Consider the following 19,867-nt stretch of genomic DNA (forward strand, 5'->3'; position numbering starts at 1 on the left):
ACGTTGACACTGAAATAGGCCCCCTGCTACGCTCACCACTGAAACTTGACAACATGAGAGGAACCACAATGTCAGTGGTTGTGCTGACAGTGAAATTAACTTTTTTACATCTGGATCCATGCAAGTGCAACCAGATGTTTTTGCATCATTTCACAGTTGGCTATGTACAATTGTCTAAGTGATGCAACTGAGTCTTTGTTTCAAGACAGCTGATAACATTTAATCCTTTCTCCACAGAGTAGATCTGGTGGAGTGAGTATGCAGCTTCACTAGATTACTGGTTTTTCCTACATGCAGGGACTCTCTGCCTGTGGACTCATTGCTTTGTTGGTACTGGTGGTCAACTCAACAATGTAGCAAAACCAGAATGGATTTCACTCCAACAATGTTCAATTGGTACACAATAGGCAGTGAGTTGTGTCAATCAGTGATCAATATACTAATAGCAGTCAGGGTGACTTCATTCTACAACACTCTGGTGTTCAATTTGCATTTTATTTATAGGGCAAAATGAACTTTTTAGACTGGAGGCCTGTGACCAGTGGTGTGCCACAAAGATTGGTGTTGGGTCCACTGCTTTTTTTTCATTCGTATAAATGATTTGGATATGAACATCAAAGGTATGGTTAGTAAGTTTGCAGATGATGCCAAAATTGAAAGTATAATGTACAGCCAAGAAGGTTACTTCAGAGTACAGTGGGATCTTGATCAGATGGACCAATGGACCAAGGAGTGGCAGATGGAGTTTCATTCAGATAAACGTGAATCAGGGCAGGACTTATACACTTAATGGTAAGGTCCTGGGGAGTGTTGCTGAACAAAGAGACCATGGAGTGCATGTTCATAGTTCCTTGAAAGTAGAGGTGAAGGTAGAAAGGATAGTGAAGGCAGTGTTTGATATGATTGCCTTTATTGGCCAGTGCATTGAGTATCGGAATTGAGAGGTCTGTTGTGGCTGTACAGGTTGTACTATTTAGGCCACTAGTGGAATATTGGGTGCAATCCTGGTGACTCTACTATAAAAAGAATAAGAAGAACAGACTGGGCGTATTTTCTCTGAAGCATCAGAGGTTAAGGGGTGACCTTATAGAGGTTTATAAAATCATAAGGGGTATGGGTAGGGTAAACAGACAAGGTCTTTTGCCCGGGCTGAGGGAGTTCAAAACTAGAGGGTTTAAGATGAGAGGGGAAATATTTACATGGTACCTAAAGGACAACATTTTCATACAGAGGGTGCTGCATGTATGGAATGAGCTACTAGAAGAAGTGGTCGAGGCCGGTGCAATTACAACATTTAAAAAGACACCCGGATTGGTAGATGAATGGGATGCATTTAAAGATACATAGGCAAAATGCTGGCAAATGGGACGAGACTTATTTAGGATATCTGGTCAGTGTGGTTGAATTGGGCCAAAGGGTCTGTTTCCATGTTGTATAGCTCTATGACCCTCGATGCCAAGAGATTTTCTGACCAGGAAAACAGTCCACAAATGCAGGTGCTGTCTCATGGGTGAAGGGTTGATAAATAGAATGGAGAGGAAGAGGAATTACTTCACTCAAATGGCTGTGGGTATCAGCATTCAAAGGAGTGCACAACATCACAAAAGCCCCATAATCTATACCCCAGCGGATTAACTTGGCTGGCTGAGGCACTGCCGGAGGAATGGCAGTGACTCAATGATGTCCAAACCTGCTGTTTTCTCTCAGGACACTGGCTTTCTGACTGTGCAGCTTATATTGCTCACCAGCCAGATAGCCCAGAGTCATTTACATTGTAGGTAGAAAATTGGAACCAGTCTATTTTGATTTTCAAAAGAACATTTGATAAATCGGTTCATAAGAGTTTAATACATAAAATTAGGGTTTTAGGAGTTGGAAAATACATTAGCATGGATTGAAGACTATTTGATGGATACAAACACAAGTCTGAACAAGCAGCTTTTGGGTTCACTGACTCTAAGTTGTTTGGTATTAGAAATGCCAACAACACTTGACATGGAAGTAGATTATGGACAGCTTGCAATGTTTCCATTTTTGCTGATAACACAAATTTAGGTGGGGAAATTAACTTTAAGGAAGACAAAAAAAATGGAATAGATAGGATATGAGAATGAGCAGGAACATGGGAAATAGGCTATAATGTGGAGAGATGTGAAGTTATGAAAAGCCAAATATCTTTTCAACAGACAGGAAAACAATGGAATTCAGAGACACCTGGGTGCTCTTGGACATAAATCACAATCTGTTAACATGCAGATGCAACAGGCAATTAGGGAAGCAAGAACAAATTACTTGGATAAAGGAATCAGGAAGTCTCACTGCAATTTTATTAGACCTTGGTGAAAACAAACTTGAAGAATTCCACGAGATAGTAGGAACTGCCGATGCTGGAGAATCTGAGATAACAAGGTGAAGAGCTGGATGAACACAGCAGGCCAAGCAGCATCATAGGAGCAGGAAAGCTGATGTTTCAGGCCTCGACTCTCTGAAGAAGGGTCGAGGCCCGAGACGTCAGCCTTCCTGCTCCTCTGATGCTGCTTGGCCTGCTGTGGTCATCCAGCTCTAAACCTTGTCACCTCTATTGAAGAATTCCGCACAGTTTTGCAGTTCCTTATACAGGAAAGATATTCTTGCCTTATAGGGACTTCAAGCCGGGTTCATAAGGTTTATTCTCAAATGAGGTGATGTCTTATGCAGGGTTTGAGTAAACTAGACCTGTTTAGAGAAATGTAATTGTACTAAATGTACGGTCTGGACAGGTGAGCAGGGCCACAAGGGATTTCCATACTCGATGTCTGGTTCTCTTTCTGCTATTTCCTGTCTGCCTTCATAACCCTATTCTGTGGTGTGGCTACTTCTTTGAATGTGCTTTCTACATGGCTCTCAGCTTTCACATATGCCTCGCAGTGATTCCAGGCCTGTTAGACCTCTGAAGCCTGCAGATCAGAACACTTCTGGCACAAGCAGTTGGCTAGCTTCCTGGTAAGATCCACAATGTCCCCTCAGAGCACACAAGTTCCACACAACAAAGCTGTTGTGCTGCACCTTAACTTTATTTCACTTAGGTTAACATTATTACTGGTTCATTTACATCAAATTAATTTTACTTGATTTAACTTAATGAACTCTATAACTATGTACAAACATTACCAGAAGTGCTAAGTCGGACTAATCCTCAGACCACCACCAGGACAGCTCGGTAGCACCACTACTGACTGAGCTGGATATCACTGGCTGAGTCTGAACCAAGTGATGGAACCAACACGAGGGAAAAACATATTTGATCTCATTCTAATGAATCTAACTGTCTTAGATGCACCTATCTATCACAGAATCAGTGAGAACGACCACTGCATAGTCCTCAAGATGACATGGTCCTGTTTTCACATTCAGAATATCCTTTATGTGGTACTACCACTATACTAAAGGTACAGACTTCAAACAGATCTAGCAACAAAACTGGACATCTAAGTGTTATGGGCCATCAGAATTGTATCAACTCTAATTCTATATCTATAAACCCATGGCCCAACATATTCCCCCACTCTACTATTACCATCAAATTGTAAGATCAAACCTGGTTCAATGAACAGTGTAGAAGGGCAAACTGGGAGCAGCACCAAGCATGCCTAAAAATAAACTGTCAACCCAGTTCAGATCCAACATAGGACTACTTGTATGATTAACAGCAGAAACAACATCCGACAGACAGGGCTAAGGAATTCAAGAAGCAATAGATCAAATTTGTCCTCTGCAGTGCTTCCACATCCAGTCATAAGTGATGATGGACAATTAAGCAAATAACAAGAGGAGGACACTCCACAAATATCTCCATTCGTAATGATCAGGGAGCCCAGCATTCCATTATAGTAAACAACTCTGAAGCATTTGCATTCATATTCAGCCAGAGGTGCTCAGTGCATATTTGTCTGGAGGTCCCCAGCATTGCAGATGCTAGTCTTCAGCCAATTTGATTCACTGCACACAATTTCAAAAAGTGGCTGAAGACTCTGGATAATGCAAAGTCTATGGGCCCTGACAACATTGTGGCAATAGCACTGAAGATCTGTTCCCCAGAATTAGGTGCACCTCTAACTAAGCTGTGTCAGTGCAATGACTGGTGACTAGCTGACTATGAAGAATGTTTCCTAGGTATGTCCTATGCATAAAAAGATGGACAAATCCAACCCAGCTAATTACCGCCTTATCAATGGAAGGGCCCATGGGCAGTGCTGTCAAACAACATTTGTAAAATAATAACCTGCTTAGTCACATTCAATTGAGGTCTACTGGGGCCACTCAGCTCCAGACATTCATTCCAGCCTTGGTTGAACATGGACAAAAAGAGTTGGATTCCAAAGGTGAAGTGAAAGTGACTGACCTTGACATCAGGGCAACATTCGATCAAGCGTGGCATCATTGAATCCTGGAAAAACTGCAATCATTGTGATTCATGAGAAAATCTGTCCACTGGTTGGAGTCATACCTGGCACAAAGGAAGACTGTTGTTGATAGTGGTCAATTTTCTCAGCTCCAGGACATCACTGCAGGAGTTCCTCATAGTAGTGTACTAGGCCCAACCACCTTCAGCTGCATCATCAATGGCCTTTTCTCCATAATAAGGTCAGTACTAGGAATATTTGCCGATGTTTGCACAACGTTCAGCACCATTCACCCGATGTTGCTTCTGGCATGCTGTCCTGCCCTATTCATTTAACCAGGATTCTGGCTATGTGGTAAATCTATAGTGATATGCTGGGTCACAAGGTTACAGCTTTAGTTGACAACAATCATGCTGCTACTGCTGATGCCCCACAATTCCTCATGGATGTTCAGCATTATGTTGACAGATCTGCTCAAAGTCTGTTCCACTTAGCATGGTGGTAATGCTATATAACATGATGGAGGATGTTCTCAATGTGAAGTCAGAACCACCTCATGAGAATTGTGGGGTGGTCTCCTCAGATACCAAAACAGTCCATATTCATGTGCAGCAAGACTTGGAAACATAGAACATAGAAAAGTACAGCACAGTACAGGCCCTTCGGCCCACGATGTTGTGCCGTGGAATAATCCTAATCCAAAAATAAAATAACCTAACCTACATTCCCCTCAATTCACTGCTGTCCATGTGCATGTCCAGCAGTCGCTTAAATGTCACTAGTAACTCCGCTTCCACGACTACCACTGGTAAACTATTCCATGTGCTTACGACTCTTTGGGTGAAGAACCTCCCTCTGACGTCTCCTCTATACCTTCCTCCTAACACCTTAAAACTATGATCCCTCGTGGCAGTCAATCCTGCCCTTGGGAAAGGTCTCTGGCTATCGACTCTATCCATGCCTCTCGTTACCTTGTACACCTCGATCAGGTCACCTCTCTTTCACCTTCTCTCCAGAGAGAAAAGTCTGAGCTCAGTCAACCTCTCCTCGTAAGACAAGCCCTCCAGTCCAGGCAGCATCCTGGTAAACATCCTTTGCACCCTCTCCAAAGCCTCCGCATCTTTGCTATAATAGGGCGACCAGAACTGGACACAATATTCCAAGTGTGGTCTCACCAGGGTTTTGTAGAGCTGCAGCATAACCTCGCGGCTCTTAAACTTGATCCCCCTGTTAATGAAAGCCAAAACACCATATGCTTTCTTAACAACCTTATCTACTTGGGTGGCAACTGTGAGGGAGGGTTGGGCTGATAAGTGGCAGATAACAGTCACATCACACTAGTGTCAGGCAATTTTTATCTTCAACAAAAGTGAATCTGAACATGCCTCAACATTCAATGCTATTACTATCCTTGAAGCTCACAACCGTAACCTTCTCAAGGATACTGTTTGGTCAGAAACTGAACAGGACTAGCCATATAAACACTGTGGTTACAACAGCTGATCAGAGTCTCAGAATTTTCCAGCGAGTACCTCATCACCTGTCTCCCAGTATATGTAAGGCATAAATCAGAAGGGTGATAGAAGACTCCCAGTTGTCTGGATGAGTGCTGCTCAAGAATTTTGGTATCATTTACCAAAAAAACAAGATTCTCGACTGGCATTCCATCAATCACCTTCAGCATTCACTCCCTTCACCATTGACATACAATGGTAGCAGCGTGTGCCATTTACAAGATGCACTGCAATAATTGAACAAGTTTCCTTTAACAGCACCTTTTAAACATGCAACCTCTACGACTAAGAAGGAAGAGGGCAGCAGCTACACGGGGAACACCACCACCTGCAATTTTCCTTCCAAGTTATACTCACGCCTAATTTGGAATTCCTCATTGGTCCTTCACTGTCATTTGATCAAACTGGAAGTCTTCCCCAAACAGTACTGTCAGCATTCCTATACCACAAGGCATGCAGTGGTTCCAGAAGGCAGCTCGGCATCACTGTCGCCAAACCATTTACTGAAGGGTAATAAGTGGTTCACTAGCCAGTAATGTACATACACCAGGTTCAAATAAACAAACAGATTTTCCAAAATACTGACAGACATCCATTGGAGCGTTTGGGATGATAATTAATCACCAGGAGATGGCAGTACATACTCTAAGCAGATGCTAACCGGCTTCTCAAATGTCAAATTATTTTAATGAAGACCTATGATGTTGGTAAGATAGACAAGTTGGTGTCAAAGGAATGATTTTAAAAAGAGATTGGCATGTCAAAAAATGAAGGGCATGAAATCAGAAAGAAACTATTAGTCTTATAAAAACCAACGGGGAATTGGGCAGATACTACTCAGCCCATCCAAGATGGCCATACGCCGATGAGCCAGTTAATATTTAAGACACTACTGATCATGTGCAGGGACTACTGGCTTGGAAGAGTTAATACAGCTTGGGGTTTTAGTGATGTGACACACACGGAGGAAGACCAAAGACAAAAAAGAGCTTAAACCAGCAGAACAAGAGACCTGTGTCCAGTCAACCAGTGTGCCTAATGCAGTCTTTATTATTATCAATGTGTGGTGTAGTTTGCAACAAGGAGGTGCAATTTTTAGCCATGTATCTGAAATATTCCCAAATGGGTTCAATTAGCAGCAAACAAATGAAAAACAGATAGGGAGTTTAAACTAAGGTGCAAAAGTCAGTTAGTCTAATTGTAAGGGAAGCTGATCAGTTTTGGTACATATACAAGATTAAATGTTGAGTCCTGAAGAAAAGTGATTCATGACAAAGATTCCTTCATACTAATAACCACTGTGAATATGCAGATATTGTTGGAAGGTCATTCTGATGGAAACACGGCAGCTATAGAGAGGTCAAAATAATGCGCACATGGTGAACACGTCTCTGGAGGGCAAATTAATCAAGCAAATTGGCTGTCCTTACTGTGGTGATGCAAGGTTGTGTGACTCATACAAGTCAATTATGGGGTTGTAAATGTTGATAGCAAGGTTAGTGTGCCTTTGAGAATCTTGCTCATTACAAATTCAACTTTTTTACTGTCAAATTCAGGTTATGAGCTCATATTACGTCTACCTGGTGAGATGGTGGCAGGGTAAGTCAGTCCTTTTGGAGCTCCACTCTGCTCGCCAGTTCCCTTTCCTTCTCCTTGCTTTGTTCTTTGGTTTCTATCTCCTGTCTCCCATCCCGCCCTTTTAACTACCTACCCAAGGAGTTAGTTCACAACTGGGAACTGCATGGCAGGAGCTGAACATGTGGGCCATGTCCTGGAGCGACAGCGAATTGAGTGTGGGCTGGAGCAATGTCGGCAGCGAGAGTGGGCTGATGAGGCAGTGATGGTTGCCTAGTGATTTGAGTGGACCCTGCACCATTGTGGAGATGGGACTTGGGACTCAGATTTGGACCATTTTTCTCCTTGCTTACCTTTTGGCACTATTGAATCATTTGAATTATGCTTTTTGTAATGAAGTGAGCACCAGTGAATGGCGGCTGTGTGCACTTTTCACTGTACTTATGTATTCCTCTACACAGTACATGTGACAAATAAATAAATCTATATCTGTTAACAAGATGGGAGTATTTAATAACACTGGCATTTCTGCAGCTTTGCTCCGGCTCCCTTGCACAACTTTGCTGGAAGAGCAGCAGATGCCCTACATAACTTACAGGAACTTAGCTGAGTATCATTTTCGCCAGGTTTCATGGAGGGCTTCACTCCATGGGGCCTAGCAGACTTTCTCACACAACCATGCTAAGTGGGCTTCACTAGTCCTGCAACACATCCCCACACATCTCCCTCAGCTTAATCTCTCACACATCAATAGTGAGCCTACCTGCCATTGCTGGGACTGCCCAGATTCCTGGCACTGGTTCCATACTTAAAAGGCTATTGTGCACTCAATCTATGAACGTTAGTATGGAGCTGGTCTGTGTGGTTAATGTGAATTGACTTGGAGACGCCAGGAAAGAGTAAATTAGCAGTCCACTTTGCAGACAGAGACCTGGAGGTTCTGGCGCGTAGGTTATCAGAGGGGATGCCATCCTGTAATCTCCAGGAGGGCAGAGGAAGCCGCTACACAAGATCCTAGCAACCTGATTTAATATTGCGACGCCCGCCCCGCGTCAACGTGGTCTCCACAATCCAGAGAAATAGTCAGCAGTGTGGCAAGAACGTTAACGATCTGCCACAGTGGGTGCTACCATATTCTCTCTGCTAACTCCCATTCACTCTCTCGTGACTGCATCCACCTCCATCAAGACTCATGGTATACCATTCTTACTACTACATGAAATGTCTTCCCACGTGCACTCTTACACATCCCAGCTCCCAGTACCAATAAAATTGCATGGCCTCAGTGCTTACCAGGACACCTAACCCCTTTCTTCCACGTGCACTCACACACCAACAGCTGAGATACCCACTTTTTTTTCTCATCTCACTCTGCATTTACTTTTGTCTCATTCCAGGAGCAGACAGCCTATAATAGGTCAGAGAGAGCTAGAATGGGGTTCAAGGCACCCAGCAGTTAGCTCCTCATTCCTATAGAGAGGTGACCCTGGTTGCCACTGGCAAGAACCGGGACTGGTCACAGGCACAGGCAAATCCCAGAAATAAAAAGACAAAAACAGAAAGTACTGGAAAAGCTCAGCAGAACTGGCAGCATCTGTGGAGAGAAATAGAGTTAATGTTTCGGGTTCAGTGGCCCTTCTTCAGAAAAGGAAGTGTTATGAAGAAGGCTCACTGGATCTGAAACATTAGCTCTGATTTTTCTACACAGATGCTGCCAGACCTGCTGAGCTTTTCCAGCACTTTCTGTTTTTGTTTCAGATTTCCAGAATCCACAGTTTGTTTGTTTTTTTTTTAACCCAGCAAGGAGCACTGTCCTTCGCAGTGTTACTGCCTCACTGCGCCCACTATGAGCAAACTTGTAACAGGACTTAACTTCTAACCCCTGTTCACAACACATTCTTTCCTGTGACTTCAGCATCAGTACTGTCTTCAGGTGCCAGACAGACCATAAGGCATCCTCTGCTCCACCTCTGAAGAAGACATCTTTGATGGCTCAGAGGAAGTACCAGCAAGGCTTCCTCCTGCATCCTCCACCAGCTTAGATATGGACACCTCGGAGGTAATACTAATTGGATTAGAGTCAGGAGCTGGTGAACACATCTCTGTCATGTCTCTGCAGGAAGAAACGTCCCAAAGAACTGGCACTTGGAGGACAGCCAGAAACCAGGCACCCGTTCAGCAGCAAGTCAAAGGAGACCCCCTGGTGTTGCCAATTGACAACTCATTGAAATACACGAAGAGGCCTAGGGGCAGGGGGCAGGTTTATCAGGGACACAGAGATTACAGGACTGCAGCAGCATTATCAGGAGTTTGCTGCTTCTTGCTGCGTTTGTGGCCAGGTTGGAGAGCCAGGTCTAGCACCCTCAGAGTCTGCTGCACCGACTTTCCCACCACTGCTGCAGGCATTAGTGCTCAACGCAAGTCGACAGGTGGAGCTGACTCCTGGTACTTCTTCCTCACAACGGGGGTACGGAAGAGGCCAGAATACACCTAGTTGGAGAACGAAGCACATGTAGGATCCCCAGAAGTCTCCTCACAGGACACTCCAGAGGTGCTTCTGCCATCCACCTATTGTGCCTGACACCCTCAGCCCCGTGGGAGCTCAAACAGATGAGGTCACATCCATCTCTCGCAGGACACGCTTAGCATGTTTGTGACCTCGAGCTACAAACACTGAGTAGGGTGCCTGACCAAAATTCTAAGGTCAATGAGCTGCACTCGAACACAGGCTCCCTCAACCACAGGTGCAGGCTATGACTGGTGGGAAAGGAAGAAAACAACCTTCTGAGGGTATACAGTGGGTATGGGTAACACTTCACTGTAACTACACTACTGCATTTTTTAAATAAATGTTCTCTCTTCATTATCAGCTGTGTGCACGAGTGTCTGTTTAGCTGCAGTTATAAGATTGAAGGTGTACAGCCTAGCCATCCTTTACACTACATAAAGTTTTATCTATGCTGCTAGGTATGAGGTGAACAACTCCTGCATCGTGTGCAGGCTATGGACATCTGAATGATGTTTGCTTGACAAACAGGAGGCTGAAAAAACCAGATAGCATCTGGAGGGAACGAGAAGTTAATGTTTCGGGTATTACCCTTCTTCAGGTCTTGCTTCTTTGGCAACTAGGAAGAATCTTTCCAGGCTGCAATATGGTGCTAATACACCGCAGCTATTATTGTCATCGACTTCTGATGCTGCATGATGTGGTCAAGTGTATCTGGGGCCAGGATTTGGTTAAGGAGATTAATGCCCAAGGTTTACACACCGCATTTAGTGAACACAGGTAACTTTAAACTTGACAATATGGATTCCTATGTATCGCTGCTGTAGGCCTCACACTGCTTGAAAGAGAAGCCCCCTCCCTCACAGAATGAAACCGCCTGCCCAATTTGGGTGTGCCGGCCACCATATTCAGCTCCATTGCATGCTTGTTATTTACAACAGGTGGAAGGCAATAGCAATCACCTCAACTGCAGAGGTAAGGATGCCCACCCCTTACATCCCAAGTAGCTGACTGACCATGCCCAAACTTTGGACTGATAATGGAGGCTGCCTGTGCCACCCCTCAACAGAAGGTTGTCTTTTGATGAAGGACTTTTCCCAAGACTTTGAGACAACAGGATTTGATTGGTGCACATGCAGTGTGCTTGGCAAGTACGTGATTGACACATTGTGCACATGTAAGATTCACCTAGCGCTGTGAAATACAGGAACATGGCCATCCTCTTGTCTGATCACTGCTGATGAGTATGACAAGCTGTCTGCTTACACCAGAAGGCAAGTTATTATTGAAATATTTTGAGTCCTTAAAGTCCAGCTGAAAGAGCAAAGAGCAACTTGTCAAGACAAGGTGAAACAGGGATGCTTGGAACATTTAAGTAGGTACCACCTGAGTGGGTGCTAAGAGAAGGAGCAAGTGGCCCCAAGTTGCAGCCTGTTATAATCCATGAAATGGTGCCTGTCCCTATGTGCAAAGTGTCCTGACAGCAGCATTCCAATGCAAAAGTACCAGCGTGCTGCAAACTGTAGCACTGAAGTGCAGGGCAGTACAGGAAGTATATCAGAGATGTGCCATCATGATGCGGAGAAGCTGGTACTTAACAGATTTCAGAGGACCATGGTTGGCGTTGCTTTTGGTCACTGCCCATGCAGCGGGTCCCATGATTGAAACATAAAAACTAAGGGCAGGAGTAGGCCATTCAGCCTTGAGTCTGCTCCACTATTCAATACCATAATGGCTTATCTGCAATCTCAACACCATATTCCCACTTTATCCCCGGCAACATTAATGCCTTCAAAACCTCGATAAACCAATCTCTTTACTGAATACATCCATTGTCTTGGCCTCCACAGCATTCTGCGTAGTGAATTCTACAGGTTCAGTATATTTGTATGAAAAAATCTCTCTTCATCTCAGTCCTAAATGGCCTGCTATGTAATCTGAGGCTGTGCACCCTGGTTCTAGACTCCTCAATCAGGGAATACAATCCCATTGCATCCTGTCTGTACAGCCCTCATTCAGATCTCCTCTCATCCTTCTAACCTCTGAAAAATACAGGCCCAGGCCAACTAATCTCTCCTCATGACAGTGCTGTCATCTCTGGTATCAGGCTAGTGAATATCTAATACACTCTCTCTAAGACAAGTATATCCTTCCTTAGGTTGGGAGGCAAATTACCAGCTATGCTCCGAGTGGTCTCACCAAGGCCTGCGTAATTGTAGAAAGAAATCCCTACTTCTGAATTCAAATCCTCTTGCAACGAAATCAAATACCATTAGCCTTCTTAAATGCTTCCTGCACTGCCTGTCTACTTTCATTAAATGAGGTACAAGGACAGGTAGATCTCTTTCTACATCCACATTTCCCGATATGTCACCATTTAAATAATAAACTTCCTTCTTGTTTTTCACAGTAAAATGTGTAACTTCAAATCTGGTCACATTGTACTCCATCTGCTATGTGTTTGTCCGGTCACTCAACTTGTCTAAATCACTTTGAAACCCCCTTACCTCTTCTTTATAGCTTCTCCCAGATTTGTGTCATCAGCAAACTTGGAAATGTTTCATTTGGTTCACTCATCTCGATCATGTATATGTGTTATGAATAGTTCGGGCCCAAGCACTGATCATTGTGGCTCCCACTGGTCACTGCCTGCCACTCGAAAAGGGACAATTTATTATCACTCTCTGCTTCCTGTCTGTTAACCAATTCTCAATCCATGCCAATATATTACTCCCATCTCATGTGCTTAAATTTTTCCCCATTAACTTCTTTTGAGGGATCTTATCAAAAGCTGCTTGAAACTCACTTCAGCCCTAAGTAGCCTGTCCCCATAGTCTAAGAACATATTCCCTGATTTTAGACCCATATAGGCAGACATCCTTCATGCATCTACCCTGTTTTTCCATGTGAAATTTATTATGTTTGAATAAGCTTATGCTTATTCTTCTGAACTGTGGAGAACTTCGAACCATTCTATTCAGTTTTAGTTTTGTGAGCCTGTGTTGCACTCTCTCTATGGCAAGAATATCTTCCTTTAGGTAAGGAGGCCAACCCTACTCCAGCTCAGGTCTCACCAAGGCTTTATATAATTGGAACAACATATCTTTGCTCTTATACTCAAATCCTCTTACAATAAAGACAAACACCATTTGACTAAAATTACTTGCTCCATGTGCATGCTGACATTCAGTTACTCATGAACAAGGATACCCAAGTTTCTTTGAAGTTCAAAACTTTCTAGCCATTTCTCATTCAAAAAAATACTCTGTATTTACATTTCCCAAACAAATTAAATAATCTCACATTTATCTATTTGATATTTCATTTGCCAAATTTTTGCCCAGTCACTTTGCCTCACTAAATTCTCTTGAAGTATCTTTTCATCCGCCTCACAACTCAACTCACACCTTCAAATAATTTTGTTTCATCTGCAAACTTGGAAATATTACGCTCAATTTTCACAATCATTGATGGAGATTGTGAATAGTTGGGGCCCTAAGGTTATTTTACTCATCTGTCATTTTCCTTATCTTTCCTGTGGATTTTACAATCTGGCATATTTCATTCCCTGACCTGACAGTCTTGCAGTTGTGTCTCAGAAATGACCCTGTCATAATTTCCAATTTCAATTCACATCCACAGTTCATTCATTTTGTTTCCTACAATTTTTGATATATAAGAAAGCTGAGCTGCAACTTGAGCTGCACACCCAAACCTGACATTTTGCTCTAACATTTTACTCACACATTTTTGGATTTTCTCTCTTGGTTTAATTAATTTACATCTTTGATTTTTCCCTTTACCCTTGGAGCCTTAAGTATAATACTCACTGTTCACTTCTCTCTTATTACTGCATTAATTTTGAGAAACAATGTGGAGATTGTTTATATCTTCTCCTTTATTAGTTTTTCTATCACCAAATAACTCAGGTTCAATCATAACCTGAAATGTAGATTTTTTATTGCCGTCACCAATATTGTTTTACATCTGTTAACAGGATGGTAAAATTCTTTGAGGTATTTGTCTTTCCAGCAGATTAACAAAGTGCTCATTGTAGCAGCTCAATTAAGAAAGGAGCAGGTACTCAATAGGGGTTTTGAAACCTACATTTTTTTCAAGGGCACATGGGACAAACAAAATTCCTACCCACTTTTAGACACACTCAAGGTCTGTACGATCTGGGAAAACCCCAGGTGCAGATAGACATCAAAATTTTAACCCAATCTGCCTGAAGGGAACAAGCTGGTTCCACCTTTAAAGCATTGAGAAGTGTCATCACATGAGGGGTGCCAATCAAGTGAGTGGTTGTGTTTTGGATAGTGTCACAATTCTTAAGTATTTTTGAAGCTGTGTCATTTGATGGCAGACAGAGTTTGGGGAAATCACCGCAAAATTCCCAACCTCTGATCTGCTTTATAGCCACAACATTTATGAGGCTAGTCCAGTGAAGTTTCTGCCAACTGATGAAAACCAGAATGCTCTTTGGAGGGGAATTCAGCAATGGTTAGACCATGTCTTCTTTCAGGTGATTATTCCCTTGCTCCAGTATGCTACAAATGTTACAGGTCACTTATGACTACAAACTTGAAGTCTCTCCTGAACATCTTGCATGAATTACTCATTTTCTGATCTGCTGCAAACAGAAATGAATATTGTGCATCTCACTTCTAACCTTACGATAAAATCTGCCTGAAGGGAGCAAGCTAGTTCCACCTTGAAAGCATTGAGAAGTGTCATCACATGAGGGGTGCCGATCAAGTGAATGTTCAGACGTTGAAAACTGTAACAGTAACAATATCCTGGGATTGAAATGATTGACCTCTAACAATCCACAATCATCTTCCTTTATGATAGGCGTGACTTCAATTCCCATTAACTTTAATTTTGCCAGGTGTCTTTGGTGTCACACTCCATTCAAAGTTGCCTTGACATCAAATCATTTTCTGAATTCAGTTCTTTCGCCAATCTTTGGAGGAAGGCTAAAGTGAGTTCTGGTGCCAAGTGGTCCCTCAGGAATATCTGTTTCTTTGCTGTAAACTCTAATTCTATGTAGCGTAGTGTGGTCTGGCATGATAATGAGGGGAAATGGGACATTAACGAGTCCCTTAAAATGAAGATTGTACCACATGTCAGGGAAGCAGGCTTCTGGTAGCCACCAGAAAATCTGTCAGACATTAAAGTTGGCAGCAAAGACTGGCACATACTATCACTCAACCACTTTTCCCGATATGGCAAAACACAACCAGAAAGCAAGGCGTAAATTCAGGTAAGGTGAGCTGATATCCTCATCTTGAGTGTGGAAATTTGGCACACTGTTATTTGTTTATTTTTTCGAACTGGATGATACTCAGTAGTTTTATGAAGACTGTCGAAATAAACATTGTTGTTGCAAGTTTATGGGAATTAACACTAATTTTCATAGAGTTGTACCCAGATATTTTGATCAAAACCTGGGAAACTATATTGGTAGATAGTTATTTTAAAAATTAGTTATCATGAGTTGTTATTTTATGGCTTTGGGCAATGCGAGGCTGGGCCAAAAATTAGAAGACTTCAAATATTAATGAAAGAACTAAACTCAGGGAAAATGATAATTCAAATTTCACTTTTTGGTCTTCTAGTTTTGGAAGGGTAACTGTGTTCTTTCTACACTGGCACATTGACAATAATCTTGTTCAATGCAATCATGCATTTTTTCAAAGGTTTCTTTCTTTTTCACATACCTGAAATGCAAATAAATGCAGCTGCAAAGAAGGCTTCATTGTACAAGGAAAGACTGTCTGTTTGTGCAGAAGCTGTGTAAGTGGACATATGGGAGCAGGCACATTCCACATAATTACTGGTACCTTCAACCACGCGACAAAATTGTTTGTCTGATAACCAACTATTAAAAAAGACAGTAGAGGATTCTTGTTAGAAAATGTAAGCATGTCAAATGTTAAAATTAAGCAAAATTTCACAATTCAGTTCTTCCAAGTGGTGTCACTTGCAAGAAGTATATCTTCTTATGTCTTCTTACTTGTAAATGACACAATATTAGCCGTCATCTTTATGCTGGTAGTGGTCATACCTTAATCTAAGTGGGATTTTAGATGTGATAGAATGTTTATGGACATGGGATAAAAAAAATCAATTCTACACACATAATGGGGAGGGGAGTCAAGGGACATTGTGAGATGATGCCAAGATTGGGAGGTGGTAGTCAGACTGTCAGTTGGGAAGAATGGGTAAGGGGAGTGGGGAGATGTTGGGTTATTCTGCTTATTGTGACATGTGTTTCCTAAAAAAGGACTGAGAAAAGCACTCACGTGCCTGGAACACAAGCAGCATTATGAAAAAAATTCACTTGCTTGGGTCCTTTGTTACCATCCATTTCAAGTGTTGAATTCCCCAAGCTCCAGCGTGCTGGGAATAAATTTATGTGTCTGTCAAAATTTGAGCAAGGAGTATAATCACAGGTCATCTTCCCCAGAGTGGGAACTCCCAAACCTGCTTAATTAAATCAAAGCGCGAACTTTTGCAGAGAATCCAGGGGTCAGGTTTTTCAAATATGCAGATTTGAACCTCCCTAAACCACCATGGCAGCATTAAAAAACATTGGTTTCCTGTCAAATGTACATTTCAGAAATGAAGTAACAGGCAGTCTTATGACAATTATGAGGATGGATAGAAAAACCTCACAATGTGCATACAATTTTTGGACAAGCATTTTGGTGGGCATGGCATTCTGCTTACCTCATGCAAGCAACACTTTAACATACACTGTACAACTTTGCTGTCCGGATGTTTCTAATTATCTAACTTTCACAAGAGCACTCGCAAACCTAAATCTGACAAACTCCATCTACCCCATTCGGGCACCTGCTGGAAGTTAATAACCGGTGGTGACAGGTTGATGCGGTATATTCTGTGCTCCTTTTAAGCATTGTTACTTTCTGAAAGTATGCAAAGTGAATCCCATCTTACTGCAAAAATGTACTTTTTTTAATATATATAAATGACAAAATCAGATAGACTTCAAGGGAGCACTCACCAGCTCCATATGGAACAAAGTAAATCTAAACTGCTTGGAATGTCAGTGCATGTGCCAAGTTATAGGTTTCTTTAGATTCCAATCTGGATTCTAACTACTTCCTGATTTGAAACTTATTATTTCATATATGTATTCAGTCAGTTGTCATTAGTAATATTCTCATAAAAACTATTTGACAGATTTGTCACTGGTAAACCATGAGAATTATGCAACTGCAACAATCAGAAATAATTCACAATCATAAAAGCATCTGTGTGGTTTCTTGACTTCAATGCATGAGCAATAGTATCGTAGAATGAACTGTCTCCCCATGACGACCAGATCTGGTTTTCACTATATTGAAACCAGTCCAACTTCTTGCTTTAATGTAATGCACCAGGGTCACTGAGAATGCAAGGGCTTCAACTTAGAGTCATCATCCCTGTCCCCTCTACGTTGATGGCAATCTTTGGGGTTTCCACACGTCAGACCAGACCAAAAAGTTTCAGACAAGGCTAGTATCCAGCATGACTGAATCACAAGATAACATACCTAAAACAAATTCATTTGAAGCTGACTGTAACAGGTAAATAAAAATAAAAAAAAAGCAGATTCTGTAAATCAAGAACAAAAACAGAAGTTGCTAGAAAAGTTCAACAGGTCTGGCAGCATCTGCGAAGAAAAATCAGAGCTAACGTTTCAGGTCCAGTGACCCTTCCTCAGAACATTTGGTTATTGTTCCATTCTGACGAAGGCTCACCTGATCTGAAGCGTTAGCTCTTATTTTTCTTCACAGATGCTGCCAGAATTGCTGAGCTTTTCCAGCAACTCCTGTTTTTGTTTAAAACAGCGAAACACTATTCCTCTAGTTTTGCATGTAACTATAACAAACCAATCATTAAACAAAATATACAATCAACTATTTCAGAATTGCACCTTTCAGCTGCCTGGTTCCATAGAAGGCATGCAGATTTGTGTGGAACAATGCGACTGTCCACATTGTGAATCTGATAGATTATTTCAATGTTGTCCGCAAGGGGCCGTGAACTCCAATTCTTTAAACTTGCAGAAAATACCTGCATTGTGGCAGGAATTTAAAAATAAGACAGTCAATTTTTATGTCAACAGGATTACTTAAAACATACTTAAAACAATGCAAAACGTGTACATAAACCTATATTCTTAGACAAAATCACATCACTTTGTACACTTGGTGAATGAATCAAGGGATCACTGCATAAGTCAGCATTTATTGCCCATCCCTAATTGTCCAAGTTCTAGTTAAAGAATAACAATATTTCTGAGGATAGGCCAGATCAGAAAAGGAGGGCAGATTTCCTTCCCTAAAAGGACATTAGTAAATCAGTTTTTTTTATTATTAATCAATACTGGTTATGTGGTCACCACTGACTAACTTTTTACTTCAGATTTTCATTGAGTTTACATTTCACCATCTATAATTGGTCAAAGATTGTCTGATTAGGAGGAACCGTCCCTAATCTGCCAGGCAGGCCAGCAGCCTTCTAAAATACCTGCTCATTAATGTGGCTTCTTCATGGGAGAGCCATTCTCCACCTTTGGTAAAACATCATGGTGGTTGGAAGATGGCAGGAATTTTACAAAGCCTCCAACAATGGGGTTTGGGTAAAATTCCAACATAGAGAAACAAAGTGCACCTCAAAGTGGTGCTTAATGAGATTCTACAGTAAGTAATATCAGTTTAAGAAAATAAGAGCTACTAATTATTAAACACAATTATCAGCTAATAATAAAAACTCAGAAACTGTCACCAAAGTCTGTTCTGATTTTTTGTTCAACTATCTTCTCTGATGTCTCAACTGATATGTTTGCTGAATTAGAGATAATGGGAACTGCAGATGCTGGAGAATCCAAGACAACAAAATGTGAGGCTGGATGAACACAGCAGGCCAAGCAGCATCTCAGGAGCACAAAAGCTGACGTCTCGGGCCTAGACCCTTCATCAGAGAGGGGGATGGGGTGAGGGTTCTGGAATAAATAGGGAGAGAGGGGGAGGCGGACCGAAGATGGAGAGAAAAGAAGATAGGTGGAGAGGAGAGTATAGGTGGGGAGGTAGGGAGGGGATAGGTCAGTCCAGGGAAGACGGACAGGTCAAGGAGGTGGGATGAGGTTAGTAGGTAGATGGGGGTGCGGCTTGGGGTGGGAGGAAGGGATGGGTGAGAGGAAGAACAGGTTAGGGAGGCAGAGACAGGTTGGACTGGTTTTGGGATGCAGTGGGTGGAGGAGAAGAGCTGGGCTGGTTGTGTGGTGCAGTGGGGGGAGGGGACGAACTGGGCTGGTTTTGGGATGCAGTTGGGGAAGGGGAGATTTTGAAACTGGTGAAGTCCACATTGATACCATTAGGCTGCAGGGTTCCCAGGCGGAATATGAGTTGCTGTTCCTGCAACCTTCGGGTGGCATCATTGTGGCACTGCAGGAGGCCCATGATGGACATGTCATCTAAAGAATGGGAGGGGGAGTGAAAATGGTTTGTGACTGGGAGGTGCAGTAGTTTGTTGCGAACTGAGCGGAGGTGTTCTGCAAAGCGGTCCCCAAGCCTCCGCTTGGTTTCCCCAATGTAGAGGGAGCCACACCGGGTACAGTGGATGCAGTATACCACATTGGCAGATGCACAGGTGAACCTCTGCTTCATGTGGAATGTCATCTTGGGGCCTGGGATAGGGTTGAGGGAGGAGATGTGGGGGCAAGTGTAGCACTTCCTGCGGTTGCAGGGGAAGGTGCCGGGTGTGGTGGGGTTGGAGGGCAGTGTGGAGCGAACAAGGGACTCACGGAGAGAGTGGTCTCTCCGGAAAGCCGACAGGGGTGGGGATGGAAAAATGTCTTGGGTGGTGGGGTCGGA

General features: G+C 42.6%; 1 protein-coding gene across 9 annotated transcripts in view; it reads right to left on the minus strand.

The window, feature by feature from the left end:
* The window catches only part of adgrv1 (adhesion G protein-coupled receptor V1), a 560,536-nt gene that overhangs the window by 203,147 nt on the left and 337,522 nt on the right, over positions 1 to 19,867 (minus strand). For all 9 annotated transcript variants that reach the window (XM_048527106.2, XM_048527099.2, XM_048527104.2 and 6 more), the window contains 2 exons: positions 17,926 to 18,065; positions 15,701 to 15,861 (listed from right to left, as the gene is read on the minus strand). In XM_048527106.2, the coding sequence (XP_048383063.2) occupies positions 15,701 to 15,861; positions 17,926 to 18,065 (301 nt within the window). The remainder of the gene's footprint in view (positions 1 to 15,700; positions 15,862 to 17,925; positions 18,066 to 19,867) is intronic.

Source organism: Stegostoma tigrinum, chromosome 3, assembly GCF_030684315.1.
Source record: "Stegostoma tigrinum isolate sSteTig4 chromosome 3, sSteTig4.hap1, whole genome shotgun sequence".
In the NCBI taxonomy this organism is placed as follows: domain Eukaryota; kingdom Metazoa; phylum Chordata; class Chondrichthyes; order Orectolobiformes; family Stegostomatidae; genus Stegostoma; species Stegostoma tigrinum.